This window comes from Tachyglossus aculeatus, chromosome 17, assembly GCF_015852505.1.
Source record: "Tachyglossus aculeatus isolate mTacAcu1 chromosome 17, mTacAcu1.pri, whole genome shotgun sequence".
In the NCBI taxonomy this organism is placed as follows: domain Eukaryota; kingdom Metazoa; phylum Chordata; class Mammalia; order Monotremata; family Tachyglossidae; genus Tachyglossus; species Tachyglossus aculeatus.
The window spans coordinates 58,742,012-58,756,206 of NC_052082.1; the positions used below are offsets into that span (position 1 = coordinate 58,742,012).

The following is a 14,195-nucleotide window of genomic DNA, read 5'->3' on the forward strand; positions in this document are numbered from 1 at the left end:
GTTTTGTTCTCTGTCTCCCCCTTTTAGACTGTGAGCCCACTGTTGGGTAGGGACTGTCTCTAGATGTTGCCAACTTGGACTTCCCAAGCGCTTAGTACAGTGCTCTGCACACAGTAAGCGCTCAATAAATATGATTGATTGATTGATTGATTGATTTAAAAGGGGGATGAAATCCTTGTTCACCCTCCCCTTTAAACTGTGAGCCCCACGTGGTGCCAAGAACTATGTCTGACCTGATGACCTTATATCTCCCCCAGAGCTTAGCATGTTCCTTGCCACAAATACCACAATTATTATCGTTATTATTAGTCACCCGGCAAAGACTCGTGGTATTTGAAGATTGGGGATCTTAGTTCAGTGCTCTGCACACAGTAAGCGCTCAATAAATACGATCAACTGACCGACTGCCACGGGTACCCATGCCCCTCAAGGCGCTGCCCTGCTTCGCCATTGGCACCTGTATATATGTATATATGTTTGCACATATTTATTACTCTATTTATTTATTTATTTTGCTTGTACATATCTATTCTATTTATTTTATTTTGTTAATACGTTTGGTTTTGTTCTCTGTCTCCCCCTTCTAGACTGTGAACCCCCTGTTGGGTAGGGACCGTCTCTATGTGTTGCCAACTTGTCCTTCCCAAGCGCTTAGTCCAGTGCTCTGCACACAGTAAGCGCCCAATAAATACGGTCAACTGACCGACTGCCACGGGTACCCATGCCCCTCAAGGCGCTGCCCTGCTTCGCCCTGCTTCGCCATTGGCACCTGTGTATATGTATATATGTTTGTTCATATTTATTACTCTATTTATTTTATTTGTACATATCTATTCTATTTATTTTATTTTGTTAATATGTTTGGTTTTGTTCTCTGTCTCCCCCTTCTAGACTCTGAGCCCCCGTTGGGTAGGGACCGTCTCTATGTGTTGCCAACTTGGGCTTCCCAAGCACTTAGTACAGTGCTCTGCACACAGTAAGTGCTCAGTAAATATGATTGATTGATTGATTGATTGATTGATTGACAGCACTTGGGTCTGTTTTTGCTTCATGTGAATATCGTCCTTCCGTGGTGTCATTACCATCGTTAATAGCAACACTCTGGGTTGATGATGAAGATAGCATTTCTCTGTCTTTTTTCTCCCCAATTTTTACCTCCCAATCAATCAATCAATCGTATTTATTGAGCGCTTACTATGTGCAGAGCACTGTACTAAGCGCTTGGGAAGTACAAATTGGCAACATATAGAGCCAGTCCCTACCCAACAGTGGGCTCACAGTCTAGAAAGGGGAGACAGAGAACAAAACCAAACATATTAACAAAATAAAATAAATAGAATAGATATGTACAAGCAAAATAAATAAATAAATAAATAAATAGAGTAATAGATATGGTGCTTGAGTTTATTCTGATTTTATTATTCACCATCTAGGTGCAAGGTTTCATCATCATCATCAATCGTATTTATTGAGCGCTTACTGTGTGCAGAGCACTGTACTAAGCGCTTGAACAAAGCTGTACTAAGTGCACTGTACTAAGCGTTTCGAACAGAGAACTGCTTTATGTACAGCCAGGACAGAGCTCTGTGGGAAGCGGGTGGCCTAGTGGAAAGAGCCTGGGACGGGATGGGTCAAAGGACCTGGATTCTAATCCTGCTCCATCCTTATTTGCTGTGTGACCTTAGGCTAGTCTCTTCTTTTCTCATTCATCATTCATTGATTCAGTCATCTTTATTGAGCGCTTACTGTGTGCAGAGCCCTGCACTAAGCACTTGGGAGAGTAATCACTTCATTTCTCTTTCATTTGTTTATTTATTCAATCATATTTATTGAGCACTGTGTGCAGAGCACTGTACTAAGCGTTTGGGAGTGTTTGTACATATTTTTTTACTCTATTTATTTATTTATTTGTACATATCTATTCTATTTTATTTTGTTAGTATGTTTGGTTTTGTTCTCTGTCTCCCCCTTTTAGACTGTGAGCCCACTGTTGGGTAGGGACTGTCTCTAGATGTTGCCAATTTGTACTTCCCAAGCGCTTAGTCCAGTGCTCTGCACATAGTAAGCGCTCAATAAATACGATTGATGATGATGAATAAACAGACACATTCTCAACACGTCAGCATCCTCATCTGCAAAACGGGGATTCAGTACCTCTTCTCCCTCCTGTTTAGCCTGTGAGTCCCGTGTGAGACTTGATTTTCGTGTACTGCTTTGACGCTTAGTTAGATAGAGGTGCTTATCAAATACCACAATTATTTTTAACTAAGGGATACGGGTCAGACACGGCCACGCTGTGAATACGAAATGGCCAGAGCTGTGGGACTGTCGTCCGTGGGTGGAATTCAAGTCGGTAAAGTATCCTGGGCGTATAAAGGGTCCCCAAAAATAAAGTCATGGATCGTAGGAAAAAATCAGCTCAGCTCTCGGAGGCCTAGCGGAGAGGGCCCAAAGCCAGAAGTCAGAGGACCTGGGTTCTAATCCCGGCTTCACCGCTTGTCTGCTGTGAGACCTTGGGCAAGTTACTTACCTTCTCTGGGGCTCGGTTCCCTCATCTGTAAAATGGACTAAGACTATGGGTTAGGGAATGTGTCCAACCCAATCAGCTTCTATCTACCCCAGCGCTTAGTACAGTCCCTGGCACATAGTAAGTGCTTAACACACACACACACAGAAAAAAAAAAAGAGCCTGAGGTTCAGAGTCTTCCTCTGTAAAAGAGGGATAAGATCTCTTCCTCTCCCTCCCCATTAGATGTGGGGGCTTGCACACAGGTTGATTCTATCATCCTGCAAGTTCCCTGTGGGCAGGGAACAATTCTGCCAACTCTGCCATCTTGTACTCTCCCAGGCGTTTAGTACAGGGCTCTGCCCCGCAGTGAGAGCTCAATAAATACCATCGATTGATTGGTTGAATGCGTCTTGCGCAGTGTAAACGCTTAAGAAGTAGCATCATCACGGGAGCGCTGAGGATGGGAGCAAACTGCATGAGCAGCAGTGAGAGCTCAATAAATACCATTGATTGATTGGTTGAATGCGTCTTGCGCAGCGTAAACGCTTAAGAAGTAGCATCATCATGGGAGTGCTGAGGACGGGAGCAAACTGCATGAGCAGTAAAAGTGGCTGTCGGGTTCCAGGACTCAGTTTTGTTTGTGCCCCAAATCTGCAGGAGGCAGAGGCAGCATTTGACAATCAAGCAATCAATCAACCGTACTTACTGAGTGCGGAGCACCGTACTAAGCGCTTGGGAAAGTACAATGTACCAGAGTTGGTAGACACGTTATTTACCATTCATTCATTCATTCATTCAGTCATATTTATGGAGTGCTTACTGTGTGCAGAACACTGTACTAAGCGCTTGGGAAGTACAAGTTGGCAACATATAGAGACGGTCCCTATCCAACAGCGGGCTCACAGTCGAGAAGATGAACCATGAAACAAGCCATTGGGCAGGGCCCAGAGGGTCAATATTTGGGGGGCCTGCCCATCGTGTGCCCACCGGGGCACCAAGGGCATCAGCTGTGTAGGTTAGCAAGGGCGCGGGCACATTGCAAAGTGCTTGTGATCTTTTAGACTGCGAGCCCACTGTTGGGTAGGGACTGTCTCTATATGTTGCCAATTTGTACTTCCCAAGCGCTTAGTACAGTGCTCTGCACATAGTAAGCGCTCAATAAATACGATTGATGATGATGATGATGATGATGTAAGCTCATTATGGGCAGGGAATGCATCTATTATATTGTCCTCTCCCAAGCACTTAGTACAGTGCCCTGCACACGGTAAGCGCTCAACAAATATGATTAACTGACCCATCCTTCCCCGCGTCAGCCAGCTCCCGGAAGAACCGGGACAATAATCCCGGAATCAAAATAATAGTTATCATTGTGGTATCTGTCAAGCGCTTACTATGTGCCAACCACTGTACTAGGCAGTGGGCTAGATTCAAGATTCTCCGATCGGACACAACCCCTGTCCCCAATGGAGCATACAGTCTAATAGAGAGGACACATTGAATATATTTGTGTTGAACCCCCATTTTGCAGATGAGGAAACTGAAGCGTAGAGAAAGTAAGAGACCTGGCCAAGGTCACATAGCAGGTGAGTGGCAGAGTCGGGATTAGAACCCAGGTCCTCTGATTCCCAGGCTTGCTGAGTCCCAAGCTTGGGTGTGACCTGATTCTCTCGGGCCAATTCTACACGGCCACCTGTAGCCGGGTAATTTGGACCTGATCTCCACACAGTAGGCATCCAGCGTAGTGTCCTTCACACAGTAGGCACCCAGTACAGAGCCCTGCACACAGTAGGTGCCCAGCCCAATGCTCTGCGTACAAATGTGTCCAATGCAGCTCTCTGCATGCAGGAGACGCTTGCCCCCTCCTACCTCATTATCATCATCATCATCAATCATATTTATTGAGCGCTTACTGTGTGCAGAGCACTGGACTAAGCGCTTGGGAAGTACAAGTTGGCAACATATAGAGACGGTCCCTACCCAACAGGGGGCTCACAGTCAAAAAGGGGGAGACAGAGAACAAAACCAAACATACTAACAAAATAAAATAAATAGAATAGATATGTACAAGTAAAATAAATAAATAAATAAATAGAGTACCTCAACTGGCTACTCTCCTACTAGGAGGCAGCTTGGCCTAGTGGATAGAACACAGGCTTGAGAGTCAGAAGGTAATAATAATAATGGTAAAATAACAATAATAATAATAATAATTGTTAAGCACTTACTATGTGCCAAACACTGTAATAATAATGATTGCGGTATTTATTAAGCCCTTACTATGTGCCAGGCACTGTACTAAGCGCTGGGGTGGATACAAGCAGATAAGGTTGGACACAGTCCCTGTGCAATGTGGGGCTCACAGCCTAAATTCCCATTTTTACAGATGAGGTAACTGAGGCACAGGGAAATGAAGGGACTTAATAATATAATAATGATGACATTTGTTAAGCACTTACTATGTACAAAGCACTGTTCTAAGCGCCGGGGGGATACAAGGTGATCAAGTTGTCCCACGTGGGGCTCACAGTCTTAATCCTCCTTACAGATAATCAATCAATCAATCAATCAATCGTATTTATTGAGCGCTTACTGTGCGCAGAGCACTGTACTAAGCTCTTGGGAAGTACAAGTTGGCAACATATACAGTCCCTACCCAACAGTGAGCTCACAGTCTAAAAGAGTGGGCTCACAGTCATCATCATCATCATCATCAATCGCATTTATTGAGCACTTACTATGTGCAGAGCACTGTACTAAGCGCTTGGGAAGTACAAATTGGCAACATATAGAGACAGTCCCTACCCAACAGCGGGCTCACAGTCTAAAAGGGGGAGAAAGAGAACAAAACCAAACATACTAACAAAATAAAATAAATAGAATAGATATGTACAAATAAAATAAATAAAGGCCACACAGCAGACATGTGGCAGTGTCGGCATTCGAACCCATGACCTCGGACTCCAAAGCCACTGAGCCACGCTGCTTCTCTTGGGAGTCAAGAGGATGTGGGTTCTAATCCCGGCTCCGCCACTGTCTAAAAGATAAGGTAACTGAGGCTCAGAGAAGTTAAGTGACCTGCCCAAGGTCACACAGCAGACATGTGGCAGAGCCGGGATTCGAACCCATGACCTCTGACTCCAAAGCCCGGGCTCTTTCCACTGAGCCACGCTGCTTCTCTAAGTGCCGGAGCCAGACTTCTCTAAGACAAGTGGCGGAGCCAGAGCTGTACTAGGCACTAGGGTGGATACAAACAAATCAAGTTGGACACAGTCCCTGTTCCATACAGGGCTCACCGTTATTAATCCCCATTTTACAAATGAGGTAACTGAGGCACAGAGAAGTTAAGTGACTTGCCCAAGGCCATATAGCAGTCAAGTGGTGGAACTGGGATCAGAACCCATGACTTTCTGACTCCCAGGGCTGTGTTCTATCCACTACGCCGTGCCGCTTCCCATAACGGGTGGCTCAAAGAAGCAGCGTGGCTCGGTGGAAAAAGCCTACGCTTTGGAGTCGGAGGTCATGGGTTCAAATCTCGGCTCCGCCAATTGTCAGCTGTGTGACTTTGGGCAAGTCACTTCACTTCTCTGGGCCTCAGTTCTCTCATCTGTAAAATGGGGATTAAGACTGTGAGCCCCCCCGGGACAACTTGATCACCTTGTAACCTCCCCAGTGCTTAGAACAGTGCTTGGCACATAGTCAGTGCTTAATAAATGCCATCATTATTACAATGGGTTCTAATCTCGGCTCCACCACTTGTCCGCTGGGTGACTTGGGGCAAGTCACTTAACTTCTCTGGGCCTCAGTTACCTCATCTGTAAAATGGGGATTAAGACTGTGAGCCCCACGTGGGACAACCTGATTACCTTGTATCTATCCCAGCTCTTTAGAACGGTACTTGGCACATAGTAAATGCTTAAAAAAAAACCCCATCATCATCATCATCAATCGCATTTATTGAGCGCTTACTGTGTGCAGAGCACTGTACTAAGCGCTTGGGAAGTGCAAATTGGCAACATATAGAGACAGTCCCCGCCCAACAGTGGGCTCACAGTCATCATCATCATCATCATAGCAAGCACTCAATAAATATGATCGGCTGACTAAATATATATATGTATATATGTTTGTACATTTTTTTTACTCTATTTATTTATTTATTTTATTTGTACATATCTATTCTATTTATTTTATTTTGTTAGTATGTTTGGTTTTGTTCTCTGTCTCCCCCTTTTAGACTGTGAGCCCTCCGTCGGGTAGGGACTGTCTCTATATGTTGCCAATTTGTACTTCCCAAGCGCTTAGTACAGTGCTCTGCACATAGTAAGCGCTCAATAAATACGATTGATGATGATGATGATAAATGAATGAACAAACTTGGAGCCTGAAGAGACAAAAGGGACCTGTCTGGCTGGGTGGGCAGCTTGCTGGCACGTTTGGGTTGAGTGATCATTCGCAATGTTCCCGGCTTCCGGGAAAGCCCGATTTTCCGTGGGCCGCAGCTGAGGGTCTCTCCCTGGCGGGCAGGGGTCCTCTTGGACATCCAGAAGTACTTCCAGATCAGCGACAAGAATGCGGGCTCGCTGCAGACCGGTAAGGAGACGGGCCGCCCTGTTCCAGGGAGGCCGGAGACCCACCCGGGCCCTGAGGGGCTGCTCCCTTCTCCTGCCCCCTGCTCCTGTACGCAGCCCTGTCCATCCCCCTGCCCTCGTCCCCAGGCCCGTCCCTAACCCTGCCCCACCACCCCCCCGGCCCCATCCCTCCCCGTGCCCCCAGCATTCTGGGGATGCAGAGTCTTGAATAATTAGGGTCACGCAGAGGGTGGTTTTGAATGTCCCCCGTGGGCAGGGGTCGGGCGGGAGCGGTGGTCCAGAGGCGCCGCATGACCGGGCCGGCTCCCGCCGCGTCGCAGTGTTCATCTGCAGCTTGTTGGTGGCCGCACCGCTGTTTGGCTTCCTGGGCGACCGCCACAACCGCAAGCGAATCCTGAGCTGCGGCATCGTCCTGTGGTCCTGTGCCAGCCTCGCCGGATCCTTCGTCTCCGAATGCGTAAGGCCTCAAGGCCTCACGGCCACGTGACCTGTGACCCCAATCCCCGACGCCCCCACGGCTCGGGCGCTGGACCCGACCGGTCCGGTGTCTTGGACTCAGGTGGTTTGGATACGTGACCCGTCAGCCTGATGGCTCGGAAGCTTGAGCCCACTGTTGGGTAGGGACTGTCTCTATGTGATGCCAATTTGTACTTCCCAAGCGCTTAGTACAGTGCTCTGCACATAGTAAGCGCTCAATAAATACGATTGATTGATTGATTGATTGATTGACCCGATGGCCTGACAGTTCAGACACGTGGCCCGCCAGCTCGACGGCGCGGACACGTAACCCGACGGTTCAGACATGTGGCCCGCATGCATGGTGCGACAATCCGACGGCTCAGACGTGTGACCCAATGTCCAGACGGCTCTATCACATAACCCGACAGTTTGGGCACGTGACCCGATGGCCCAATGGCCCAGACACGTGACCCACTGGCCCAGTGGGAAGCCCCGGGCTGAGACCGTTAGCCGGGCTCTGATGTCCTCACGCCACCGAGTTGGGAAAGACTCTCACTTCACCCCTCTGTCTCTGCCACCCTGTGACCGTCTCTCTTTGTCTCTGCCTCCTTGTGTCTGTCTCTTTCTCCCTATTCCTATCTCTCCATCTCAGTGTCTGCCTCTCTGTCGCTTTCTGTCTCCCTGTCCCTATCTCTGGGCCTCAGTCGCCTCATCTGTAAAATGGGGATTAAGATTGTGAGCCCCACATGGGACAACCTGATCACCTTGTATCCCCCTCCAGCGCTTAGAACAGTGCTTTGCACACAGTAAGCACTTAACATATGCCATTATTATTATCTCTCACAGCATCTTCCTTGTCTGGACCTCTCTTTATGATGGCATTTGTTGAGCACTGACTATGGGCCAAGCCCTGTGCAAAGCACTGATCATCACGACAGAAAAAGTCCCAGTCACCCAGTCCAAGTAGGAGGGAAGACAGGGACTGAGTCCCCATTTTACAGATAAAGAAGCTGAGGCCCCCCCAAAATGAAGAGGTTTGCCCAAAGTTACAAAACAGGCAAATTGCAGAGCTGGAATTAGAACCCAGGCCCCCTGATTTCCAGGCCCGACACTGCTTCTCTCCCAATCTCTCTCCATCTCTCTGTTCTGTTCATTTCTGTCTCTGCTCTCTCTGCCGGTCATCTCTCACCCGGACCTAACTTTCCTCAGGGTTTCTAAATTGGGCAGACTCTCCCATTCATTCATTCATTTCATCGTATTTACTGAGCGCTTACTGTGTGCAGAGCACTGTACTAAGCACTTGGAAAGTACAATTCAGGAACAAATAGAGACAGGACCCGTTTGCTCAGCTCTCGGTGCCTTCAGCCAGCGCAGAGCATTCATTCCTACCCCGGGGCTGTGGAGGAAAGGTTTGGAAGGAGGGGGTCTTCCAGAGGGCCCCTCAAGGGACAGCCCTCAGGGTGCAGGGGCAGGAAGCACTGGGGACTACAGGATAGAGCACCGGCTTTGGAGTGAAAATCAATCAATCAATCAATCGTATTTATTGAGCGCTTACTGTGTGCAGAGCACTGGACTAAGCGCTTGGGACGTACAAGTTGGCAACATATAGAGACAGTCCCTACCCAACAGTGGGCTCACAGTCTAAAAGGGGGAGACGGAGAACAAAACCAAACATACTAACAAAATAATATAAATAGAATAGATAGGTACAAGTAAAATAAATAAATAAATAAATAGAGTAATAAATATGTACAAACATATATACATCTATATAGGTGCTGTGGGGAAGGGAAGGAGGTAAGATGAGGGGGATGGAGAGGGGGACGAGGGGGAGAGGAAGGAAGGGGCTCAGTCTGGGAAGGCCTCCTGGAGGAGGTGAGCTCTCAGTAGGGCCTTGAGGGGAGGAAGGATGAAGACTGTGAGCACCCCCGTGGGACAACCTGATGACCTTGTATCCTCCCCAGCGCTTAGAACAGCGCTTGGCACCTAGTAAGCGCTTAATAAATGCCATCGTTATTATTATTATTATCGTTTTCTGGCCACCATTGCTGGGTGGATCGGCCTGATTGACCATGGATCTGGGTTCTAATCCCAGCTCCGCCGCTTGACTGCTGAGTGACCTTAGGCAAGTCACTTCACTTCTCTAGGCCTCAGTTCCCTCTGCTGGAAAATGGGGATGAAAACCGCGAGCCCCACGTGGGACAGGGACCGAGTCCAACCTGATTAGCTCGTATCTACCCCAGTGCACACAACAGTGCTTGGCACATTAAGTGCCGTCGAGTCGTTTCCGATTCATAGCCACTCTATAGATGTTTTTTCTCCTGAACGGTCCGCCATAATCTGTAACCTTGCTAACGGCTCTTCCGTTATCGTTGTTATGATCTCGATCCATCTAGCTTCTGGTCTACCTCTTCCACGGTTTCCCCGCCTGGCACGCAGTAAGCGCTGAGCTAATACAATTAAAAAACAAAACCAAAAACAAACAAAGCAGGAGCCCTCGGGGACAGAATTTGAGCTGGGCTCCTTGACTCCAGGAAGCTACCGGAAGACTGAAATTAGGAGCAGAGCCTGCAGTTCTGGGTCAGAGCCCGAAATATCCTCTGTTGCAAAGACTTCCCCTGTTGCGTCCCCTTGCATTCCCCCCACCCCCTTCTTAATCAGAGGGGGGACATGATGGGAAATGACGGGCCCTCAGAGCAGGGGGCTGGGGGGGACCGGGGGTGGTTAGCAAGGAGTCACTGTGTGGGTGAAATTCCTTTCTGGGGAGGTGACCGAGCAGATGGCAGGTGTCTTTCCAGGCATGATTGGTGCCTGCAATTAGTGCTTTCTTGTTATTTTTTAGGGTATTTGTTAAGCACCTACTATGTGCTTACTATACGCATTGGACTAAGCGCTGGGGTAGATCCCCCCCATCCCCCCTGCCTTACCTCCTTCCCTTCCCCACAGCACCTGTATATATGTATATATGTTTGTACGTATTTATTACTCTATTTATTTTACTTGTACATATTTATTCTCTTTATTTTATTCTGTTAATATGGTTTGTTTTGTTCTCTGTCTCCCCCTTCTAGACTGCGAGCCCACTGTTGGGTAGGGGCCGTCTCTATATGTTGCCAACTTGGACTTCCCAAGCGCTTAGTACAGTGCTCTGCACACAGTAAGCGCTCAATAAATACGATTGAATGAATGAATGAAAAAATGGGCTCCTACTGTGTGCGGAGCCCTGTGTTGGGTGCCTGCTGTGTGCAGAGCACTATATTTGGGATCTACACCTGTATATATGTATATATGTTTTTACATATTTATTACTCTATTTATTTATTTTACTTGTACATATCTATTCTATTTATTTATTTTTTGTTAGTATGTTTGGTTTTGTTCTCTGTCTCCCCCTTCTAGACTGTGAGCCCACTGTTGGGTAGGGGCCGTCTCTATATGTTGCCAACTTGGACTTCCCAAGCGCTTAGTACAGTGCTCTGCACACAGTAAGCGCTCAATAAATACGATTGAATGAATGAATGAAAAAATGGGCTCCTACTGTGTGCGGAGCCCTGTGTTGGGTGCCTGCTGTGTGCAGAGCACTATATTTGGGATCTACACCTGTATATATGTATATATGTTTTTACATATTTATTACTCTATTTATTTATTTTACTTGTACATATCTATTCTATCTATTTATTTTAATTTGTTTGTTTGGTTTTGTTCTCTGTCTCCCCCTTCTAGACTGTGAGCCCACTGTTGGGTAGGGACCGTCTCTATATGTTGCCAACTTGGACTTCCCAAGCGCTTAGTACAGTGCTCTGCACACAGTAAGCGCTCAATAAATATGATTGAATGAATGAATAAATACAAGCTAATTAGGTTGGACATAGTCCCTGTCCCATATGAGGCTCACAGTCTTAATCCCCTTTTATTCATTCATTCAGTTGTATTAATTGAACGCTTACTCGGGGCACAGTACTGGGTGCTTGAGAGAATTAAGCAATAAACAGATACATTCCCTGCCCACAACGAGTTCACAGTCTAGGAGGGGGGAAGACACACATTACTTTTGCAGATGAGGTGGCTGAGGCGCAGAGGAGTTAAGTGACTTGCCCTAGGTCACACAGCAGACAAGTAGTGGAGCCAAGATTAGAACCCAGGTCCTTCTGACTCCTAAGCCTGTGCTCTGGAACCAGGTGACCCTCTTTTTTTTTTAATGGTATTTGCTAAACACCTACTATGTGTCAAGCCACTGTTCCAAGCACTGGGGTAGCCATTAAATGAAGTTAGTCGGGTTGGATGCAGTCCTTGTCCCACAGGGGGATTCCAGTTTAGGGACCTGGGTTCAGATCCCAAGTCTGCCGTGTGCCTGTTGTATGACCTTGGGCAAGTCACTTCACTTCTCTGGACCTCAGCTGTAAATCAATCGTATTTATTGAGCGCTTACTGTGTGCAGAGCACTGTACTAAGCTGTAAAACGGTGATTCAATGCCGGTTCTCCTTCCTGCTTAGACTCTAAGAGTCCCATCTGGGACAGGGACTGTGTCTGGTCTGATGATCTTGTATCTTGTATTTCATCATACTCTCGCAGTTTCCACTGTATCTGTTTTCACTTCTGCTCCCTCTGGAGCGATGCTATTTGTGTCTGCCTGATTCCCTGGTTAGATCGAAAACTCCTCCAGGACAGGGACCTTTCATTCTTTCCTTTTACTGGCCCTGTAAACTGTAGTTCCCAAATCAATCAATCAATCAATCGTATTTATTGAGCGCTTACTGTGTGCAGAGCGCTGTACTAAGCATTTGGAAAGTACAAGTTGGCAACGTATAGAGACAGTCCCTACCCAACAGCGGGCTCACAGTCTAAAAGGGGGAGACAGAGAAAAAAACCAAACATACTAACAAAATAAAATAAATAAATAGAATAGATATGTACAAGTAAAATAAATAAATAGAGTAATAAATATGTAAAAACATATATACATATATACAGGTGTAGTTCCCAAATATAGTGCTCTGCACACAGCAGGCACCCAACACAGGGCTCCGCACACAGTAAGAGCCCATTTTTTCATTCATTCATTCAATCAATCGTATTTATTGAGCACTTACTGTGTGCAGAGCACTGTTCTAAGCGCTTGGGAAGTACAAGTTGGCAGCATCTAGAGACGGTCCCTACCCAACAGCAGGCTCACAGTCTAGAAGGGGGAGACAGATGACGAAACAAAATGTATTAACAAAATAAAATAAATAGAATAGTAAATATGTCCAAGTAAAATAAATAGAGTAATAAATCTGTACAAACATATATACAGGTGCTGCGGGGAGGGGAAGGAGGTAAGGCGGGGGGATGGGGAGGGGGAAGATGGGGAGAGGAAGGAAGGGGCTCAGTCTGGGAAGGCCTCCTGGAGGAGGTGAGCTCTCAGTAGGGCTTTGAAGGGAGGAAGAGAGCTAGCTTGGCTGATGTGCGGAGGGAGGGCATTCCAGGCCAGGGGGAGGACGTGGGCCGGGGGTCGATGGCGGGACGGGCAAGAACGAGGCCCGGGGAGGAGATTAGCGGCAGAGGAGCGGAGGGTGCGGGCTGGGCTGGAGAAGGACAGAAGGGAGGTGAGGTAGGAGGGGGCGAGGGGATGGACAGCCTTGAAGCCCAGAGTGAGGAGTTTTTGCCTGATGCGTAGGTTGATTGGTAGCCACTGGAGATTTTTGAGGAGGGGAGTAACATGCCCAGAGCGTTTCTGCACAAAGATGATCCGGGCAGCGGCGTGAAGTATAGATTGAAGTGGGGTGAGACAGGAGGATGGGAGATCAGAGAAGAGGCTGGTGCAGCCCATCACAGCACCCCGCCCACAGTAGCCCCCCAATTAAGCACCTAGCCGCAGTAGCCCAATGCCCTCCCTGTCCAGTGATTCCCTGGGAGGAATCCCATTGGGAGGACAAACAGGTGAACAAATGCCCAGATCTCTCTCCCAGACTCACTCAACCCAGCAATTGTTGCCATTTATTGAGCATTTACTGCGTGCGGAGAGCACTGTTCGAAGGCCCTGGGAGAGTCCACTAGTGACTTTGCTCTGGTTTGACCCCGTGCAGTGCTCTTGGCTGTTCTTCCTGTCGCGAGGAGTGGTGGGGGTTGGGGCGGCGAGCTACTCCACCCTGGCGCCCACCATCATCGGGGATCTCTTCGTCGAGGATAAGAGGACCTGGGTGCTGTCCGTCTTCTACATCTTCATCCCCGTCGGAAGGTTGGTGTGTGTGTGTGTGTTTGTGTGTGTGTGTGTATGAGAAAGACAGCGAGCGAAACACCCTGACACCATCCACTTTATTTTCTGTGGTATTCATTCAGTCATTCATTCAATTGTATTTAGTGAGCCCTTACTGTGTGCAGAGCACTGTACTAAGCGCTTGGGAAGTACAAGTTGGCATTTGTGGTATTTGTTAAACGCTTACTAGATGCCAGGCATCGAGAAGCAGTGTGGCGTAGTAGATAGAGCCAGTGCCTGGAACTCAGAAGGTCATGGGTTCTAATCCCGGCTCTGCCACTTGTCAGCCGTGGGACCTTAGGCAAGTCACTTCACTTCTCTGGGCCTCAGTTTCCTCACCTGTAAAATGGGGATTGAGACTGTGAGCCCCACGTGGGACGGGGACTGTACCCAACC

The 14,195-nt window shown here is 47.7% G+C and overlaps 1 protein-coding gene across 1 annotated transcript in view; it reads left to right on the top strand.

The window, feature by feature from the left end:
- SPNS3 (sphingolipid transporter 3 (putative)) overlaps positions 1-14,195 on the top strand; it is a 65,761-nt gene that overhangs the window by 5,591 nt on the left and 45,975 nt on the right. Inside the window, exons 2-4 of the mRNA XM_038759859.1 lie at positions 7,037-7,102; positions 7,422-7,558; positions 13,630-13,781. Of these exons, the coding sequence (XP_038615787.1) occupies positions 7,037-7,102; positions 7,422-7,558; positions 13,630-13,781 (355 nt within the window). The remainder of the gene's footprint in view (positions 1-7,036; positions 7,103-7,421; positions 7,559-13,629; positions 13,782-14,195) is intronic.